This window comes from Bombus bifarius, unplaced genomic scaffold, assembly GCF_011952205.1.
Source record: "Bombus bifarius isolate JDL3187 unplaced genomic scaffold, Bbif_JDL3187 scf7180000008239, whole genome shotgun sequence".
Taxonomy (NCBI): domain Eukaryota; kingdom Metazoa; phylum Arthropoda; class Insecta; order Hymenoptera; family Apidae; genus Bombus; species Bombus bifarius.
The window spans coordinates 306,353-325,823 of NW_022884533.1; the positions used below are offsets into that span (position 1 = coordinate 306,353).

The following is a 19,471-nucleotide window of genomic DNA, read 5'->3' on the forward strand; positions in this document are numbered from 1 at the left end:
GAGAGGGTAGCCGACGTACCCTCGCCGGCACGCCGTTCGAAAGACGAAGAAAACGAACGGCGAAGGTGCGACGAGGAGATTAAGAGAAAGAAGGAGAGAACGCGCATCGGCTGCAAAGAAGAGAGGCGGACAGATACCGTAGCAGAAAGGGAGCGAGAGAAAGAGAGGGATGCAGGGTGGCTCTGTTCGGGGGTCGGTCGTTGCCATGGGGATGGTAGTAAAGCAGGGAAAGAGAAGGGAGGGTCGGTCGATGCAAACGCACCATAAAGTTTTATGGCTCTCCAGAACTGTACCTATCCGCCCTCGTCTGCCGCAGCTCTGGGTCGCCGGCTCGCTTCTTCGTTTCGGGAAACTCCGCTGCTACGCGCCTTTCACCGAATCGAATTTTTTCCATCCGCCGAAAAATCAACCGTATCGTCGAGAAACAAAGAATATCGACGCTGGCTATTCCCGGAGCACGCGCTCCGTTCCCAGGAAGAATCAATTTTGACGCGAATCCACGTTCGATACGGAAGAATATCGTATGACTTTCTTTGAAAAAGGCTGGACGACTCTTGTTCGAGCTGCTCCCCGGCGATCGCGATCGCTCTATGGGGCAAACGGGACAAAAGGAGAAACGAACTATAGAGGCGCGTCGAACCGATATTTTTCCGCGTTCGCGGAGAAAACGAAGATCATGGAAATAGCACACGATCGGTCGCCGATGGGTCTTCTCTATCTTCAGTCTCGTCGTGCGATTGTTCGAGCGAAAAACGCGACAAATCTCGCGCCACCGTGAAAAGAACGTTTAACGTTGATTATCCGCGATTCATCCTGCAACGCGAACCGTTTTAATTGAGCGGAGAGATTCGCGAGAGTCCGAGTCGCGCGCCGTTAACGAGCGAAATCGATTCTCGCTCGATAATTTCGTGTCGGCGGGCCAGCTCGATTCGATACTCGGGACATACAGGGGGTGGTTCCGCTAACGGAAAAAAGCACCGAGAGAGACGGAAAAATCGGGGCTTGCCAGGGATTTTTAGCAGCGAACTTACTAACGAACGGGTCTCTCCACCTCGTTACTTTTCGCGTCGCAATTATTTCGCCGTGCTTCGAATTTCAAAACTGTTTATACATTATACATCGATCGCACTCCCTCTCTCTCTCTCTCTCTCTGTCTCTCTCCTTCCCTCTTTTTTTCTCCATTTGCCCGCGGTGATCAAATATTTTTGGGAAAGCTATTTCGGGTTAGAAATGCTTCGAACAACGATCGGACGTTCCTCGTGCTTCTCCGTCCGCTGATAACGACGCCAGCGGAGACACCGAAACGCTGTTGCATCTTTTATGACACGTTGTAAAACGGTGACATAAATCCTCTTTCGGAATGGTAAGACTCGAGATAGGATATCGGTCGTGGTCGATGACGAACACACGGGGATTATCGGGGTAATAAAAATGGACGGCTCTGCAGCAGTCGGTTCGTTTACTTTCCAGAAGAACAGAATCCACTACAAATCGTCTCTAGGAGATATTGTACGCTACGACGATAGATAGTGCCGTGAGAGTCGTACTCGAGCCGCTCTGAACACCTTCGAGGAAATGAAATGTAAATATTGGAACGAGACGCTGCTACGTATTCGCATCGACGAACCTTGTAAAATTGTCGTTCGTTCGTTCTCCTTGGAAGCGCGCCGTGACAATTTATCCTCGCCGTTTCGCCACTTAAAACGTCATGCACAGTTTCACAAAATTCACCGCGACTCCCATCGTTCGAAATTCCACGTTTCACACGTGAAGGAAACAGCAATAAGTACGGCGAAACGATTGTCACGGAAATAAAGCGTTTACACGCGTGTCTCCAGAAAAATACACATCGACCTGCGTCTCGCGTCTTCCACGAATTATCCAATTTCGGGAAAACTAGAAGGCTGCGAGGAAGGAAAGAAGTCGAACGGCGAGAGCGAGAGAGAGAGAGAGAGAGAGAGAGAGAGAGCGGGCGAGAGAGCCGAGGGGGACGCAGAGTGTATTGCGAACGTGCCCCGAGTGCCAATCCTCAAAACCACCCCAGAAAGAATACAAAAACCGTGCGAGAGAGGCGAGGCTAGGTTCCAGGGGGAACATATCCGGCAGGGAGACAGGGACAGAGCCAGAGAGAGAGGAACACGGTAATTATTTTCGAACCGTCAAACCTGCGTGTGAAGAGGGTGATGCCAGCCGTCATGCGAGAATCAAGGGTTACCTAGCCGAATAATACTTAAGCTTTATTAGCGGCGTAGTCGAGCTCGAAAAACTCCTTCGAATTATACGTCTCCCCTCCCTTTTCTGCGAACGAGTACGCTGAATTCCCGTGAAAATCCCGACGCTTCCCGTAACACCGCGCAAATATCCTCGTTACCAACGCGACGCCGTTAAGGTCGTTAAAAAGTTAGCAACCGGTCGAGTCGCGCCTTCCGCGCAAGTTTCGCAACGTATCGCGGAAAACTGTGGCTGTCCGATAGCCCTTCGGTATAATTTAATAACGTTCGATCGCGCCAACTTTCTCTCTCTCTCTCTCTCTCTTTCTGACTTGCCTCGCATTCTCGACGTCTTATCGAGCCAGGAGACATCGCCTACATAAAGTCGGAGGAGAACAAGGGGCGAGAGGGGCACCGTGAAGTCGTCCGATATCTACGGTTTAAAGCGGGCTTTAATTAAAAATCTATTTGCAAGCAACTCGGTATATTTCTACGGCGCGATTGGTAATTGTAAGGCAAACACAGCGGCGAGCTGAATACCGCTTTCATCGCTTGCAGAGAGAATCTTAGACGCTGCGATGGAACATCGAGTCGTACTGTTTGCCGAGTAAATGTTGCCGGTATATTTGAGCACGTATAAATCAATAAAACAAACTGTAGGCAGGTGTACGCTTCATCGGCCGTTTCAACTCGGCCAGTGCAACTCCGTGCGCCTCTTTAGCCGTGCGCACTGAAAAGCCAACTAACTTCCATAGAACGGAACGAAAGCGCGTGTCTGGTGGTTTCGTTTGTTTTTTCTTTGTTCGCCGCGCAACGTTCCATAAAAAGTCCATAGTATCCGGCAGCACAAAGGCGCCGTTTGTTTTCCTCTTTTTCAAACTTTTACCGGGTTAATCATATAATTAAATCGAGACGCGCGGTCTCAAAGAAGTAGCAAACGAGACCGAGCTTTTGACAAATTTCCGTCGAAAAAGAAAAAACGAAACAATAGGGACACAAAGAAAGAGGGAGGCAGAGAGAGAGAGAGAGTTTTCTCTAACGATTTGCCGCATGGCGTGAAATAGAAACGTTGGTTGCGTACGCGCCGCGAGAAAGAGGCGAAAAAGAGCGGATATTACTTTTCGAGCAGTCTGCCTGGCCTTTTGACCGATTCCGAAGTGGTCGGACAAGCTTTACCAGCTATAGGCTGTTCTCGAATGAAATCTCAGCGCGACGCGCATATATTGCAATTACGACAAGAATCTCTCGCAGGGTTTGAAAGAAACGAGCGAAAGAGAGGCGGCGGATGCGGGTGACAGAAAGATGCAGACGGCGGGAGCATCGATTCGTGCCGCTCATCGCTTCGGCTCGTTTCTCCGAACGAGAGTCGCGTTGCCAGATAAAATTGCTGGAAATAGTGTCGCGTATCTGCGACCAGATACACACCGATACACCCACCACGTCGAGAGACATCGGAACGCCAAGATAAATTAGTTTCCCTCTCTTTTTCCTTTGCGGCCACGCTCGCCTCTCTACGCTACCACAACGCGGTGCAAAAAAAAAAAAGGATAAAAAAGGAAAGAAAAAGGAAAGAGCAGAGTAGCGCGAGGAAATTATTACGTTTTTAATTTACCAGGGACGATTGGTTTTCACGACTCTCGGCGCAAATGAACGACGAAGGAGCGTGGAAAGTGAAGGGACGAAAGTTCTCGTGATTGCAGACGGCAAGATCGATCACAAAGTTAGAGTAAACATCGGAGAGAATTGCGACGTAACGAACGACCAAGATATCCCTCGTTTTCTTCGCAATTCCAACCAAAGAGCAAACTCTCCTTCTCGCCTAACATTCCGCAATTGCATTTCGTCTCGCGCTACCCGAGAGGAAACGCATCACAGCCGAGCGATCGTAAAACCGATCCAAAGATCAGGATTTCGCTGCCGATATTGCTTTCCCGCTATTCGAGAGACAGAAAGATGGATGAAATTTGCGGCTGTGCAAATGCGTGGTTGTATCCGCGCCACAGATAACATCGATTTGCGAAAAGTGAAAACCGAGAAGCGAGAGGAAGCCGAGGCGAAAAGCGAACGTGAAAGAGACAAGAGGATAAAGGGCCGGGCAGGCAGCATCTCGATAACATCGACGAGCGGAAATTTCGATTTTACATCGGATGCTAGATCGAACATCGATGGCGCCTCTCAAGAGTGATTTCTGATTCGCGTTGGCAGCGTAGCGATCGTGGTTCGACGCGACACCCTTTTTCGAAGCGGATCTCGGTAGGAACGCGATGCCGGATCGTGGAACAAAAGCGACCATTGTCGCGACTGAAAATCAGAAACGGCGAGATCACTTCCGTCCCCAGTCTGTGCTCGAGTTCGAGGGTCGAGCGCCTGCTAGCTCGTTCGCTTTCTCGCGTGAAATTGAGCCAAACAATGTGCGCGTGGCGGCGGTCGATGCTTAGTGTACCAGGCTCCCGCGTTAGACCCACGTAACAGAATTCGAGTGCATTGTAAATTCGTGCTCACTGCTCTTTCCTTTCTTCGCGTTGTTTAACAACGCCGGCATATCCTTTTTTTTCCCCTTTTATCGATTTAGGAAAATAATGAAACGCGCCGTCTGCAAGGCCTTTACGAGTACGCGGTAACTACGAATCGAAAAAAGAATCGGACGCGGAGGGCAAGATTGCAGGATAGGAAAGGGCTGGCGGAAAGAAAAGAAAAAGGTGGAAGAGGGCGCGGAGAACAAGGGCGGATAACAGGTTGGAGAGGTAACGACGAAATAAAAAAAAATATTGCTCAGTCGTGCGATTTCTCTGACGACCACGTCCCCAGAAGTTCCTCTCACGACAGGAAAAACGGCTTGAACACCGGACTGACGTGTCGGTGAGAAACAAGTTTCATTTTATGGGTCGGCGACTTTCGTTAGCCGGAAATGAAAATTTGGAGCATCGTAAAGGCGCCCTCTTCACGGTGCTCTTATTTCGTAGCAAATGGATATTTCTTCTTACCAAAAAAGATTATTGCATCGCGAAACGATGACAGAATATGTCTAGGAATTGGCAGAAGGATACATGTAACAAATATATCCCCTTTTGATTTACGAAAAAAGTAGGCGTTTTTCATGCGTCACGCTTAAAAGGAAGGTCCTTTTAAACGCGGCAGCGGATAAGGAACGGCTGCATTTCCGACCGATCTGAACGTAAATGGATCGTTCGTTCCCTTTCGCGCAGTCGAGTAGGCACCGTTGGGAGAAAGAGGGAAAAAGAGGGAGAAAGGAGAAGCATCTCGTAATGATAGCGGAGTCTGCATGCGCGCCTCCCTAATTCCCAAGGATCGAGATGCATCCATCGATATATATCTGCATCCATTGATGCATTCGGCGCACCGTTGCACCGCCACGAAATTAATAGCCTTGGAAGTGGCGTTTCGATTTCTCGACAACTTCGCCGAACGAAACAAACGTCAAAACGATCGTTCGAGAGCCGTAATTGTTGAACCGCGTCGTGCTTAACGAAATCGCCAGATCTCGGAAAGGAGTAAAAAAGAGAAAGAAGAGGAAACAATTTTTTTCCACGATAAAAGGGCAGATGGAGAGAAGGGGTAGACCGGCGTCCAAGGGGACTCGAGGCAGCGTCGTTTGGCCGACGTCAGCGTAATATGAAAAATATATTCGTCGTGTCCCATGAAATAACCAATTCCGGAGGCTCCGGTATTTTCCCCGTTTTTATCGTGCGGCTATCCATTTTTCCCTTGAAAAATTCGGTTTGGCGGTATTCGCGATTTCCCGCACCGTTTACATTGAACGCGAGAGCTTCGAGCAAGGAAATAAAACGGTCGCACGTCGATTTTGCAGGTGGTTTTCACGAGTGGCGGCCGTTAATTCTTCGCTCTCTCTCTCTCTCTCTCTCTCTCTCTCTCTTTCTCGTTCATCGCGCGACATTCTCGTATATTCGTACTCCATTCGCGTGGATGTACAGCGTATGGAATTCGAGCGTCGAACGTTCCTCGACGCGTCACGAAACGAGCGTCGTTCCATTTTTTTTTTTTTCAGACGACTCGCTCCGGCAGATTTACCGGATGAACAGGTGTCTGTTTCTGTTTCGCGACACGAGTCACCATCGTCGATGCTTAAACGTGCTCGAACAACTTATGCGCGCCAGCTTTTTTCCTTCGCGAACCGTACAACTAATTAGGGGAAAGCGCGCAAGGTTAATTAGTAAGGAGCGTAATTAATGGGGAGCCCAGGATCTTCCTTATTCATCGGCCAGATTCTCGCGACAGGGTGGCTCCTTCCTTTTTATCGCGTATCTTTTTTCTTTTCTTTTTTTTGTTCCTATTTGCGCTCTTTTCTTTCGTCGACCTCCTCGCTGCTAGCACTGCTTCTCGTCCTTTTCTTTTCCTCGCTTCCCTTTTCCTTCGTATCTACTCCCCCGTTGCTAGATGATCTCCCACTCTTTTGGCACTGCACGCTCCTTTTTTCATTTCTACGCGCACCGAGCCGCACACACTCTCCTTTTTTCGTTCCACTGTATATTGGTCGGGTTCATTTAGCGCGAGAAATAATTACGGTGCTCCCCGGCTAAAATGCCTTACCGTGTGTACTTGGCCCCGATTGTTCGCCTCGATGACGGTAATTTGACAGACAGGGGTTGCGCCGTGCGAGACAAAAGTCGCGCGGAACAAATCGACCGGGAACGCTTGGCAAGCATCGGGTAAATCGCGGCAGCGCTCAACGAATTTCTTCTCTTTCGAGTGATACGTACGTACGTGTAAGGAAACATCAGGAAGAAAACCTGGATCAACCGAGGTATTTCCGTTATTCCAATCTCCATCCCCAGCGAACCGTACGCCAGGTCTTCCATATATCGCACCGAAGGGTCATTCGGTTATTATTCTATTCTATTCTATTCGGAAAACTCTGACGAGAATTTAACTCACGTTGACGATTGTCGACGAATGAGAAGTATAACCTACAATACGTACGCGTATAACGACCTTTCCCTGGAATCGAGGCAGACTACGAGAAACGCTTTAGGGGAACGACAGGCATAAAACGCGAAAACACCGTGAAAGCGATATTTACCAAGGTAGCGCTCGCTCTGCATCCTTTTTTATTTTAGGGTCACTCGAGAGTAGCCCGGGAGCCGTACACGGGTGCGAAGCATTGCACGACGGTGCACTACTGCAATTCATTCGGCACAATGCACCAACACAGCTCTAGCGGGATACGGCAAGCTGGAGAAACGAAAGAAGGGAAATAAAGAAAGGAGGAAGGGAGAGCCGGGGAAAGGATAGGTAGAGAAAGAGAGAATAAGAGTTTCTCGTGGTACGCGTTCACGACGAGCATCCGTGGTAGTGTTTTTAAAAATGCAGCCGCCCCGGGCTGCCTACAGCCTCAACGATTAGCTTACTACCCCTTCCCATCCCGTCCTGGCCTTTCCTTCTCCTCTTCAGCTTCACGTGCTCTTCCTCCGTCCCTTTCTTCTCGCGTCTCTCGCGCTCGCTCCCCGGCGACGACGACGACGACGACGACGATGAGGATGACGACGACGACTACGGTGACGGCGACGACGGCAACGACGACGCGCAGCCCGCACCAAGGCGAGACAATGAAAATGCAAGCAAACCCTCGCTGAATTGAGTTCTCCACCTGCGTGCGACCGACCGGGAGTAAGAGGAAAGAAGAGAACACGAGGACGGGGAAAGAACCAGAGAATCCCTATGGTAGGCTTGCCTCGAGATCTCGCGGATTTCCTCCCCTTTAAAGCAGATATAATTCGAAGCTTCGCCGAGGCGCTGTTTTGTTTATTCCGCGCTTTCTTCTCCGCTCTTTCTCTCCTCCCTTCGTTTTCTTTTTTCCCCGCTGCGAGAAACCATCGCGAATCAAGACGGCTCGATTAAATACTTGCGCGTGATCGCGATAAAAGTCGTTAGGACGCGAATAGAGCGAACGCGTGCGGTTGTATGGCGATTCGAGACGATCCCGAGTCTCGCGAGCTAGAACGTTGTTGCAAAATTCGTTAAACACGCTGGCAACTTTCGGCCTGGAACGAACGCGTTCGCAGCGGGTATTCTTCCGCCTTTCTTCGAATTCATCGTCCGTTAAACGCTCCGCGCGTATGATTTATCGGCCAGGTGTTATTATTATACCGATGAAACGTGGATCGAAGCGCACACCCTTGAAGCGAACCGGTAAATTTATCGTGGTATTGAGGAGGGTCGGCACGCGTTGCCGCCGTCAATGCGTAGCCGCTAAAAAATGGGTATTGTTGTGGTGTACAATAGGAGAAGCCTAATTGCCATTTGGCCTGGCGTTATACGGCCAGCCGCGAGGTTCACAGGCGGTGCTACGACGCGAGTCAAGAATGTGGATACGAAGACCTTCTTCGAGACCTTGGCTACGATTCAACGTTTCGCCGCGAACGTATAAATTAGTCGCGGTTATTAATTCGTCCGGTCTCAAAGGATTCAACGCGTGCAAGCCGGACCGAAGGAGCGAATAAATTAAACGTGGGCGCGAAAGTTAACTTTCCCGCGAGACGATCGCGTCACGGTGCGATCGAAATTATCCGCGCGATTACAATGGCGAAGAATTATCTCGGAACGCGAGTAGAACAGAGGGCGGGAGGGGTCTTTGAATAGAATTTCCAAAGCGAGCTATTTACCGCTCGAGCAGCGACAACGCGGCGAAGAAACGTCTGCCGACGATTGTTCTCGGAGGCAGCGCAACGACGAGGATCGGATGAAGTCGAGGCTACGAGCAAAAGTACTCGTTCAACCGGAGCTCATCGAAAAGTGGCGCTTTGCGGGGCGGAGGAAATGAGATTCCTGGGAGAACGATGGCTTATTGTCGACTACGCACAATGCGTGAGGTTTAATTGCCGGTCGAGACCGCGAAGAAGGTAAACGAGGAGCGGCGAGAACGCGAACGGTCGTTCGTCGCGACCGCAACCCTATTAGAAGCCGGAGACACGGGATTTTTCACGGTGGCTGAAGCCACTTTTCGATCCCATTATCCACTCGTCTGCGGAATCGCGTTAACACTTTCAATCCGGAGGCCCTTAAACCGTTAAATCTCACGAATCATCTGGCTGCTCGGGAAAAGAAAGGAAAAAGAGAAGAAAAAATAGAGATTAATAGCCCGGATACTTTTCGCCGCGAGCTCACCATTACGCTGAGCCAAGAGGAACGAGCGTTTATCCCGGCAAGAGGCGACGATTTTACCATTCCGCCCGTCATTTTCATTAGAATTCCCAACATCGATTTGCACCGTATCCGAGCGAAGTGGAAACGGTCGTAAAGAAAGAGAAGAACGGACCGAACTCGGTGGCGCGTGGAATAACTCGTTCGGTCTCTTAGGAGTCTTGCGTATCATCCGATGCAAAGGAAGTGGTTGCAAGACGAGGCGTAGCACGCTCGGTTCTACGTACACGGCGTATAAATCAGATAGGATCTCGCGTAAAGTAGAGGATACGCGTCGCGCTGAATTCAGCCCCTAGTCCCGCAGCTTGTCCCTCTCTGTCTGTTTCACTTTGACTCTCACACCCTCGCGGATGCCGTAGCTCGAGGCTGAACAACTTCCTATCCATTGTCGCGTATCGCAGCAGGCTCTTCCTCGTCGCGAAGCGAGATGTTATTTTTTTATTTGGACAAAGGATCCTCCTCGGCGTGTTATTACCCCCCGTGCGTCCGTCCCTCGTAGCCTGGTCTGTGGCCGCGAGCCGAGGGGTTGGAAATTAAAAGAGGGAAAGGGATGGTTTTCACGTCGAGGTACGCGGAATATTCACGGCGGGCCAGCTCGTCATCGCCGAGCGTGTTCGAGAGATCACTCGTCAGACGCTCGACCTTTCGAGGGTGGAAAAACCAGAGTTTTCGTCTACCCTGCTTTTCGATATCGCGAAATTATTTCCAAGCTCTCTCGCGTGTTTAATTACGTTCTTTCTATGATTACAGGCCGTTGTTTTGTATCGAGTAATTATACGCGATCGTTAATACGGCGCGATTGAAAACGAACGATTGAGAATGGGAGGCAGCGGATGGCGCGTTTACGCGAAAAACGCATTTGCGTTCTATCGGAAAGCGCAACACGCGCACCTTATATTTAATGGAGCCAAAATGCGCCAGTGTACCGTTTACACGCATATGGTATCCGAGCGGAGGAGACATTTCGAGCGTGTTTAAAGGATTAACCGAAATAAGCTCGCCCACAATGCGCGGCCCGAAACACGCGCACGATCCAGTCCGACTAGCTTTATTCCTTGAAATTCTGGAAATTTCGCCATAAACAGGTCTAATAGCGTGGCGATATCTCCACACTTTGGAATAACCGTAATCTCGCAAGGTTTTCGTGCAATTTCGCTAGCAGCGAGATCGTTTCAGCTGATTAACCGAGAGTCGTCTTGTATATTCTCAGGCGCGTCTAATTAAAAGAAAATATCTACTCGTATTTTTAAGGTCGCTTACGAGGCTCGGTACGCTGCGAGATCTTCGCAGTAGAAACGTTAAACGACGATTGGCCGAGAACGTGTGAAAAGCAACGTGCGAACGTGTTGCCGTTGCTAGTCCATTTGTATCTTTCGTCGGCGAAACGGTGAATGACCACGCCTTGTACGGCCTTGGCCTTCGTGAAAAGAACCGGATCGACGACCGGACGGGCGGTACCGAATTATCAAAGGGACTAGATATTAGACGCAGATTAATCAGCTGTTGAACGCGCGCGTTCGTTCCATAGGGATTTCCGTTTCCGTTTCGAATCGAACAAAAGACACGTCCCCCCGGTGTCGTCGGTTCAAAGATCGATAACTCTTTGCAAATGTACCACCAGACGGATTTAATTAATCAAACGGGAAACAACTATAAACGTTAGACGGCATCGACGATTTGAGTCCATAAGCGTTTTATCCGTTGGATAATTCCCTTTCATCGGAACGATTCGAGCGAATCCGCGGATGAAAGGGAGGTTCGTCGGTTGGACGAAATTACGCGATGCCTAGACGAAATTCATTCGCGAACGGAGGAGACGGAAAACGCCGCAGCCATGGCGAGCCGAAGAAAACGTTCCATCGTCATTATCATTATTATATTTATCGCAATTATCAAAAGGAATCGAGCCAGGCGACGGGTATTAAGCACGCGCTAAATGTACTCGTGCTCGGTACACTTCACCGGGTTGGCAGCAGCGTGTAATAATAATTACGAAACGATACATGATAACGAGGTGCCGGGACGCTAACGACGCCCTGACGTCGTTTCTCTCTTTCCTCGCTCTTGCCTCGCCAGCCCCCGCAACCGTTTCACCACTATTTCTCTCTTCTTTTCCCGTCCTCGACGGTTCCCCGATTTAATAATATGTACTTTTTTTTTGCAAATTTCTTCATTATTCATTCAATATCGCGGCACCGCGGTTCGCGCCTCCTCGGTTACCGCGTCGATTTTTTCTTTTTTCTTTTTCACTTTAGCTCGTTCCCCCTCGTCCTACGCGCGGAAAGCACCTATTTTGTGCGTTTTCAAATACAAATAAAAAAATGCCAGCAACTCGCGCACCTCGCTAGTAACATTATACGTATTTTCCTGCTTCCTCTCTCCTCTTCCGCTCAGTCAACTCGTCACACCCGTCTCGACGCTAAGCATCGTCGTCGTCGTCGTCGTCGTCGTCGTCGTCGTTGTCGTCGTCGTCGTCGTCGTTGTCGTTGTCGTTGTCGTCGTCGTTATCAGCGACAACTTTCGTCTCGTCGAATTTATTTTCCGGGGATCCTTGAGCGTTTTGAAATCGTTAAAACGCGAACACGTCTGCGCCCAGGGCCGTCGTCACCGACAGACGCCATATTGGGCAGCTCGGTTCGAGAGCAAATTATCTTGCTTAATTAATGTCGCGCTGGCGAATAATTGGAATCGCGAGAGGGGCGGGAACGCCGAAAGAGCTCACGGTGGCCGAGTTCAGCAGCCGAGGCTATCGCGAATCGATTCCTATCTCCGCGCTTCCCTTTCGTTTCGACCCCTTCTTTCTCGGTCTCTTTTTCTTTCTCCCGCTCTCCGATTTCCCCCTTCCATCCATCGGCGCGGTTCGTTCTGTTCGTTTCGCTTGTCTCTCTTTGGTTCGTTCGGCTCGTGTAATTTCTGCACGGCAGGCGTTTGATCTGCGCTTTTGCGGAGAAAGGGCGATTAAAAAGTGCCGTGAGAATAACATAGCCACGGTGAAATCCGTTGTAGCGTCGCTTTGAATCCCTCGGGCGTTGGTCTCGGGACTGTCCTCTCTTACCATCGCCCATCTTCCTTCGCTCTATCGTTTCATCTCCCAAGCTCCGTCTTGCTCTCGCGCTTTGTCGATTAAGCAACGCGACCGTGAACGCGGGATTATACCGGTTTGCCGCATTTCGGTGAGGCACGACACGCGCGGGACGCGAGGTTCGCGCCACGCTCTCGAGACCTACGCGATTAATCTCTCGATGGTCTCGCCCACCATCACGAGCACGTTATTAATTAAATGCCGGCGAGCTAGCGCTCGTTAAAAAATTCTCGTATTTGCGCCAAGAAACGAGTTCCATTTCGCGCGCCGCGCCGCGCCGTTAAACGCGTTTGTATCGCGATCCTACCGCGTTTTTTTTTTGTTTTCTTTTTCTTTCTTTCATCGATCAGGATTTCACGCCTTCGACCAAACAGACGTCGGCGAATTAATCGTGGAACGTAACTACTCGTGCAACGGACGTGCACTCTCGGCGGACAAATTAGCGAGAAATCGAGTACCATAAAACAACAGTTACTCACATTGAATGTCGATCTTGGCTGGTGAACTCTCGATGGAATATTCAGTTTCCTCGTGGGTGGCGACGCAGACGAAGTTGCCACTGTCGAGGATTCGGTTCACCCTGGTGATGCGAAGGTCGCCGCCATCCTGGTGCCTCCGTGGACTCGGTGCCAGCGGCTGTCCGTCGATCTTCCACGAGTACTTGACCAGCGAACTGGGCTGTGCCTCGCATCTCAAACGCACCGGGGATCCCTCGGCGACCGAGTGCTCGCCGGGACTCACGGAAAAGTAGAGGCTGCCGTCTTGACCAAATACCGGTACCACTGTGCAAACACATCGATCGAACGTTACACGATTCCGATTAATCATCGTCCATCGAAACGTAGCTAAGAGAGAAAGAGACAGAGAGACAGAGAGAGAGAACAAAATCATCGATACGCTTTTTTCTTTCTCCATCGACGATTCAGCGGATCCTTTGACTTCGAACCGTGCGAACCAACAACGTTGAGAAATTCCGTTAAAAACGAGGGTCGCGTGGTGAATTTTAACCGGGAAGTTTCGCTTCGACACCCCGCATCGTTTGGAAATCGCAGGGATAAGATGAAATGCCGACACGAGCGTTATGGTATCGTTATTAAAAATATCGTTAATTACCAGAGTAGAGCGGTAACAATCGAGCGATAAACAGCTCGACGAGGAAACGCTGTAAAACGGATGGCAACAAGAGCTTCGCTCTTTGAATGCGGAACTCTCATTAAGTTGATTGATAATTAGCACGGGGCAACGTTATTGTATCGATGTCCTTTGATATCCGCCAGCAGCAAAGGTCTTCCTCTGGCACGCCGCCCCCTGTCTCGTTTCTCGGTGCACCGTTTAATACGATTTCTTTTTCTCTGTTTTTGTTTTCGGGATATTACCGCGCGCGATACGCCATCCTCTCTCCTCTTTGCCAGCTGTGCCTGCGCTCGTTGTGTTTTCAGGATACGAACGTAGATGCATGTCCCTAGAGTAATTCCGCACAATTTGCCGATTGCCGCGGGTATCTGCGCGTCGACGATTCGAGTCGAGCAAGAAGAACCAGAGAGGAAGATAATATCCGAATGACATCCGTGAAATACGCGACAGGTGTTCTTCGCGGAGTACGTATTGAAGCGTGCGCACCGGGCGACTGCTATCGAGAGAAAGACGTCTACTCGTTCAACGAGCTTATTAGTTGCTCGTTAATAAGCTTCTCTACCGAGACGGAACGATTTAAGCTTCCTGAGCTAATTAGGCAAACCTTCTGATCTGATTCCGACACGTATCGGCAAACTCGGCTTCTAGTTTCTTCCACGTTCCAACGAATTCGAGACAAAAAGCGAGACGGATACGTTGCCGGTAAATTGGGAGAGAGAGAGAGAGAGGTTGGCTAGTTTTTAATCGTTTGTGCTCAAATCGTACACGAAAAACTCGCTTTCGAGCAACGTCCATGAACAAACGTTGGGAACGAGCTGCAAATAGTGGGGCGTGCAAATTAAACGAACCACATTGTACCAGGTAGGGTGGTGCGGCGACGCGAGCAGAGCAAAAGGCGGACACGGACAACGGCGTAGAGGGAACACGGTCAGAAAAAACGAGTGGGAAGAGAAAAAAAAAGTCGTAACAAGAATCATCTGTTCGAGCATATTTTTTTCGCTTCGTGAACGTTACCGCTTCCGCGCTGTAAAAAATGGATAGGAAATGGATAGAAAAAAGTCTGGAGCTGGGAACTCGAGCGGCAGGCGTCCGCGCTCGCGATTCGCAGCCGTACTCTCGGCGTATCGATCGATCGCATCGCCGATTTTGCAAACATCCATCGCAACGTATATACGACGCGTATACTGTGGCGCGTTCGCGTACGTGTGTAGATTACGTTCTCTCTGTACACGAGCTGAAAATCGATTGTTGCGTTTCCATGGCTGGAATTCAAGCTACAGACGTGCACGGTCAACGACGAGCCCGTCCAATGCGTCCAGGTATTCGGCCTGTTCACGCTTAACGGTTTTCCCAGAGCTAGCTAATTACCTCGCCGGCGACATTATCGGTGAACTCGAAATAACGCGGGTTTGCAGTTCGCGCGAATGGTCGGAGTTCGATCCCGTTGTCCACGATCCGCAACAGGAAAAGGGAAGAAGTCCTTCGAAGAGATACGCGAGTCGCGATGAAAATAGAACCTGGTCCCCGATTGAAACTTTCTTGTTGTTCGGTTTCACGGTTTCTGCCGCGTTCGCGGAAGTCGATTAACGTTAGTTTCGTGCGATTCGAGACGCCGCTCGTTCGAAACGTTAACCCCAGGAATGGCCAGATCCGTAATGCCCAGTCGTAAATCTATCCCAACGGACCGATGCTCTTTTATTTGCCTCGGTTCGGGTCCGCGTCAGCCGTCCGGCCTAATTGCGGGGCCAGGTACCAGACACCGTTGGCCAGATCTCTTGGTCGTTTCTAAATTTTAACCGTGTCGTTGCGGGGGAAGGCAGGGGATCCTGTTATTATCTCGTAGTAGATCAAAATTATCCTTTAAAATACAAAGGAGGAAGAATGGCGCGAGGTGGAGATTCGAAGAACCGGTAATTTCCAGCGCGGTCCATTCCAGCGAGCTGGTAATTTTCGACGAAATTTCGAACTCGGTTTCATACCGCGCTCTCGTGACTCTGCGTGGTTAATGACGATGCTCCCTCTTCCGGTGGATTTGCCTGGCCGAGAGGGATCTCAAAAACCGAGAGTCGAAGAGGAGAAAGAACGCGCTGCTTTTGAAACGAGCTCGTGACGCTGCACGTCGACGCTCTACCGAGAGCTTATCCACGACAGTCGGTCGAATCCTAAAAAAAGAATGCACGCGAGTCGGTTTCCGAGTCGTTCGTTGCCGATCCTGGAACCTTCCCAAGGGGTAAACACGACCGCTTTTACGACCTACTCTCGAGATTACTTTCCTCCCCGAGGCAAACGTCTCTCGGTCCAGCTAGCGTTCCGTACTCTCTCGTTCGACGTGTGCAGCTGCTCGCGCCGCTTTATGGCGTTTACACAAGCCGCTCGATTTTTCGGCCCCTGTACGCCACGCCACACAGCGACGCTGCACTTCCGTGTGCGACGAAGAGCAGAACGATCCCGACGCGGACGGCCAACCGACTCGTAAACCACCGAACATCGCAAAGGACGCGCTCCTTTCCCTCCACGGTTCATCCACTTCCGGCCAACTTCAAAGTAACGAGCGGAGCTATTTTCTGCCGGATAAGAGAGATCGCTTCTCGCCTCGGAACGATCGTCGGAGGAAGAAGGCAAAAAATGTTTGATTATCACTCGCGGCGTACGATCTCCTCGCAGCCGCCAGTGCGAGAGAACGAAAGTTCTACCTCGTCGAGCGGAACTTGCCTCGTTACGAAAGCTTTTCGTTACCACGAGCGTGCGAGCGAGCGAGCGCGGGCGTGTGCGCGCGCGAGCGCCAGCGACCAGGGCCTCTCACGCTAACGACCGGCTCGTTAAAATCGAAAAATCATTAGCCGGATGCCTTTCGAGTTTCTTCGAGATTCCTCGCCGGCTCGTCGAGTTGCCCATTTACCGACATCTTGAAATTCCGCTGGCGAACGCGTGCGCGCCATCCCATTAACGAGCCGGCCGACCGTGTTACAGGAAAATTCTACCTTTCACCGTTTTGCCAAACAACCCGCTAACGAACTGCTGGCGGAGAAAATTCGCAACGTCTCGCGCAAAGGCGACTGTCGCGTTTCGAATACGGTTTCGACGCGCGCGATGGTCAACGTACGTATCATATCGAGCGCAATGCGCGCCGCTACATAATTCATCGGACGTACGTAGAACGCGCGCGTTTTCGCAACGCGATCCGCGGTTGTCTATGTACGCGTCAGCGATTTACGCGCGAGCCGCGGTTGTCACAAAGGACGAAGCTCGACGCGTGTTTTGTGAGTTGCAGTGAAAGGACGAGATTCGTAGTGGCGGTTAGCGTGCGCGTATTTCTACAGGGTCCTGGCTACGGCGTGTGCCGCGTCTGCTCCACTCGTTGGGACAAATGGTGTTCGGAGTGCCGCCTTGCAGACGCCCCGAGTAGCGTGAAATTCACACTCTCGGGACGTTTTTCACGATTCTGAATGCACGCTGAGAGTCTCCTTTCTTCGTCTCGGGGTGTCGACGCGAGCAAGTCGGGTCTTATTTAAAAAAGAAAAAAAAAAAGAAAGAATCCAGAGGAGAAAGGAAGGGAAAAAGAGGAAAAGAAAAGAAGGAGAAAAACAGATGGAAGGAAGAAAGGAGAAAGAGCCGGCCGCGCTACCCAAGAAACCGAGCAAAGGGAAGAAGGAGGAAAGACGAGCGGCCGAGGATCAGCTTGCTAGAGTAGCGACGCCCTTTTGACAGTGAAAAAGTAACGGCACTCTGTCGCGCTTCGCGGTGACCGACACAAAAGCGAACGACGAATTAGTGGTGCTGCGTGGAAGCAGCGGGATAACACGTCCCTCTCATTTGAAATTTCTTATCGCGCGTCGTTAAAATGAAGTTTCTGCCTTAAAAATTCCTTACGGCGAGCGAACGTCTCCGAGCTCGGACCGTCCGTTATTCGACGCGTTCGAATAAAACGAAATTTCGCGGAATAGACTATATATAAAGGGAGGCGGTCACGCCGCAACGAGCAAAAGTAAAACGCTCGCAGCGAAGAAAGGCGACGCGGCGAAAAGCGTTGGCCACTCGTTAGGCGAACGCTTCCAGACGCCTGGACGCTGCAGCGCTTAGCAGCTTACGCGTTTCCACTTACGAATATCGCGAGACACGTGTCGCGAGCGCGCAGACACGACACGCGTTGAAAGAGACGAGCACGAGCGGACTGACGGACGATACGTGCGGGACTCGACGCGTTTCTCTACGGAAGAAAAGCATTCTCGATCGGGATGGGTAGGCTATAGAGAGGTATTCGTGTAAAAAATTGAAAAATCAGGTAGCGCGAACGAGCTGGGAAGGAATACGCGACGACGGACGCATTCAGGTTGCGGCATCATTCGCGAATCAAAGGGAATTCGTCGAACGGAAAAGGCCGATCGAGCGGTCGGAGCGTGGCATATTTCAGTAGTCGCGCGCGTGTAACGACGACGCCCGAGTAAATTTCAAAGAGGCCTATCGGGTTGTACGTCGCCTGCTCGAAATATATTATCCGCGTCTCTTGCGTTCCACGCGGGTCATCAAACGCTGCTTTTGCCGGCGCCGAAGCGTTTTACGCTCTTTCAAGCACAGCCTGCTGTTGCACGCAACTCGCAATGGAAAACAGACGGAGAAAAAAGCGAAACGCCGGCAGAAGAGCCATTTCCTGTCGAAATACACGTCGCCGGATATTCCGCTATCAACCACGATACGCTATCTATTTGTCGCGATGACATCCTCCGAAAGTTACCACCCTTTTCAGCTTTGTTTTTACTTCCATTTCCCGTTAGCTGCATTTCCGTGATTATCGCGTTTGCGAGACCTATCGTTTTCCGATTGCCACGACCGTTATCCGTATTACACGCGATTACCGTGCTGATGCCGATGCGTCGGTTCGTCCAAAGGTGGAATTTCTCGGCGAAGAACGTTCGCAGAACGACTGGCACGGACGAACGGGAGCCACGGTTCGCGCGTAACCTTGCGAACGAGTCGGGCCTTGCCAAAGAAAAGAAGCCAGCGAAAGTGACGCGGAAGAGAAAATCTTGGAAAGTGTTGGACAACGAAGCAGAGCTTGTTTACATGGAGCACCGGTAACGCTTTTTCCATCGTGCGCAATTTTTCATTTTCAACGAGACCCTGGAGAAAGCGACGAGGTTGCGGTGGCGAAAGTTCGCGCGACCGAGGAGCAGGGAAAGCTGGTAATTTCGCACCGGAGGATATGGACTCGCGAAAGCCAACGACGAGCGAAGCGCGGGCTGCTGCCCTTGCACGATGTGTCGCGGTTCCCCGAGAAAAGCGTCGTTTTCGCCCTTTATGCGTAAATAGCCGCATTACGCGCGGCCTCTGCTTTTATTCGCTCTCTTGCGAGTCGTTCCACCAGCCAAGGGATCAAAGGGCTAATACAATTTTTCTTGGTACCTCGGCCCGTTGCCCTGCAACACTCCCGTCCGCTCTCGCCACCTTCTTCGTCGCGCGCGTTTACCGGCTGCGCGCCACCCGACCGGCATCACGGTTTCAGAAACACTTTAGGACGAAAGAGAAACAGCGCGTGGATAAAGAGAGGCACGACCACGCGGAAAGGAACAGAAACAGAGAGTAAGTAACTGCGAGGTTGAATAACATTCGGTGTATAAAATAGCCGTGCACGCCGGCCCACGGACAAAGGGCCTTTAGTGGCAAGCAGTGTAAAAAAGACGTAGACAGAGAGCCGAGAGAGGAGGACATCGAAGAAAGAACGAGAGACGAGGCTTGCCGTCGATGGCGAAGGAAAGAGGTGAAAGGGAAAGAGAGAGGAAGACCGAGGAAAAAAGGCCGAGTGTACTGGTACCCCTTTTCAGGGCACAGGACGTCTCCGAACGGCACGGCGGGACGGTCGTTCTCATCC

General features: G+C 50.9%; 1 protein-coding gene across 2 annotated transcripts in view; it reads right to left on the minus strand.

Moving 5' to 3' along the window:
- The window catches only part of LOC117211534 (inactive tyrosine-protein kinase 7-like), a 36,336-nt gene that overhangs the window by 14,797 nt on the left and 2,068 nt on the right, over positions 1-19,471 (minus strand). Inside the window, exon 2 of one of the 2 annotated variants that reach the window (XM_033455509.1) lies at positions 12,951-13,253. In XM_033455509.1, the coding sequence (XP_033311400.1) occupies positions 12,951-13,253 (303 nt within the window). The remainder of the gene's footprint in view (positions 1-12,950; positions 13,254-19,471) is intronic. The other variant, XM_033455510.1, reaches the window with a different exon arrangement.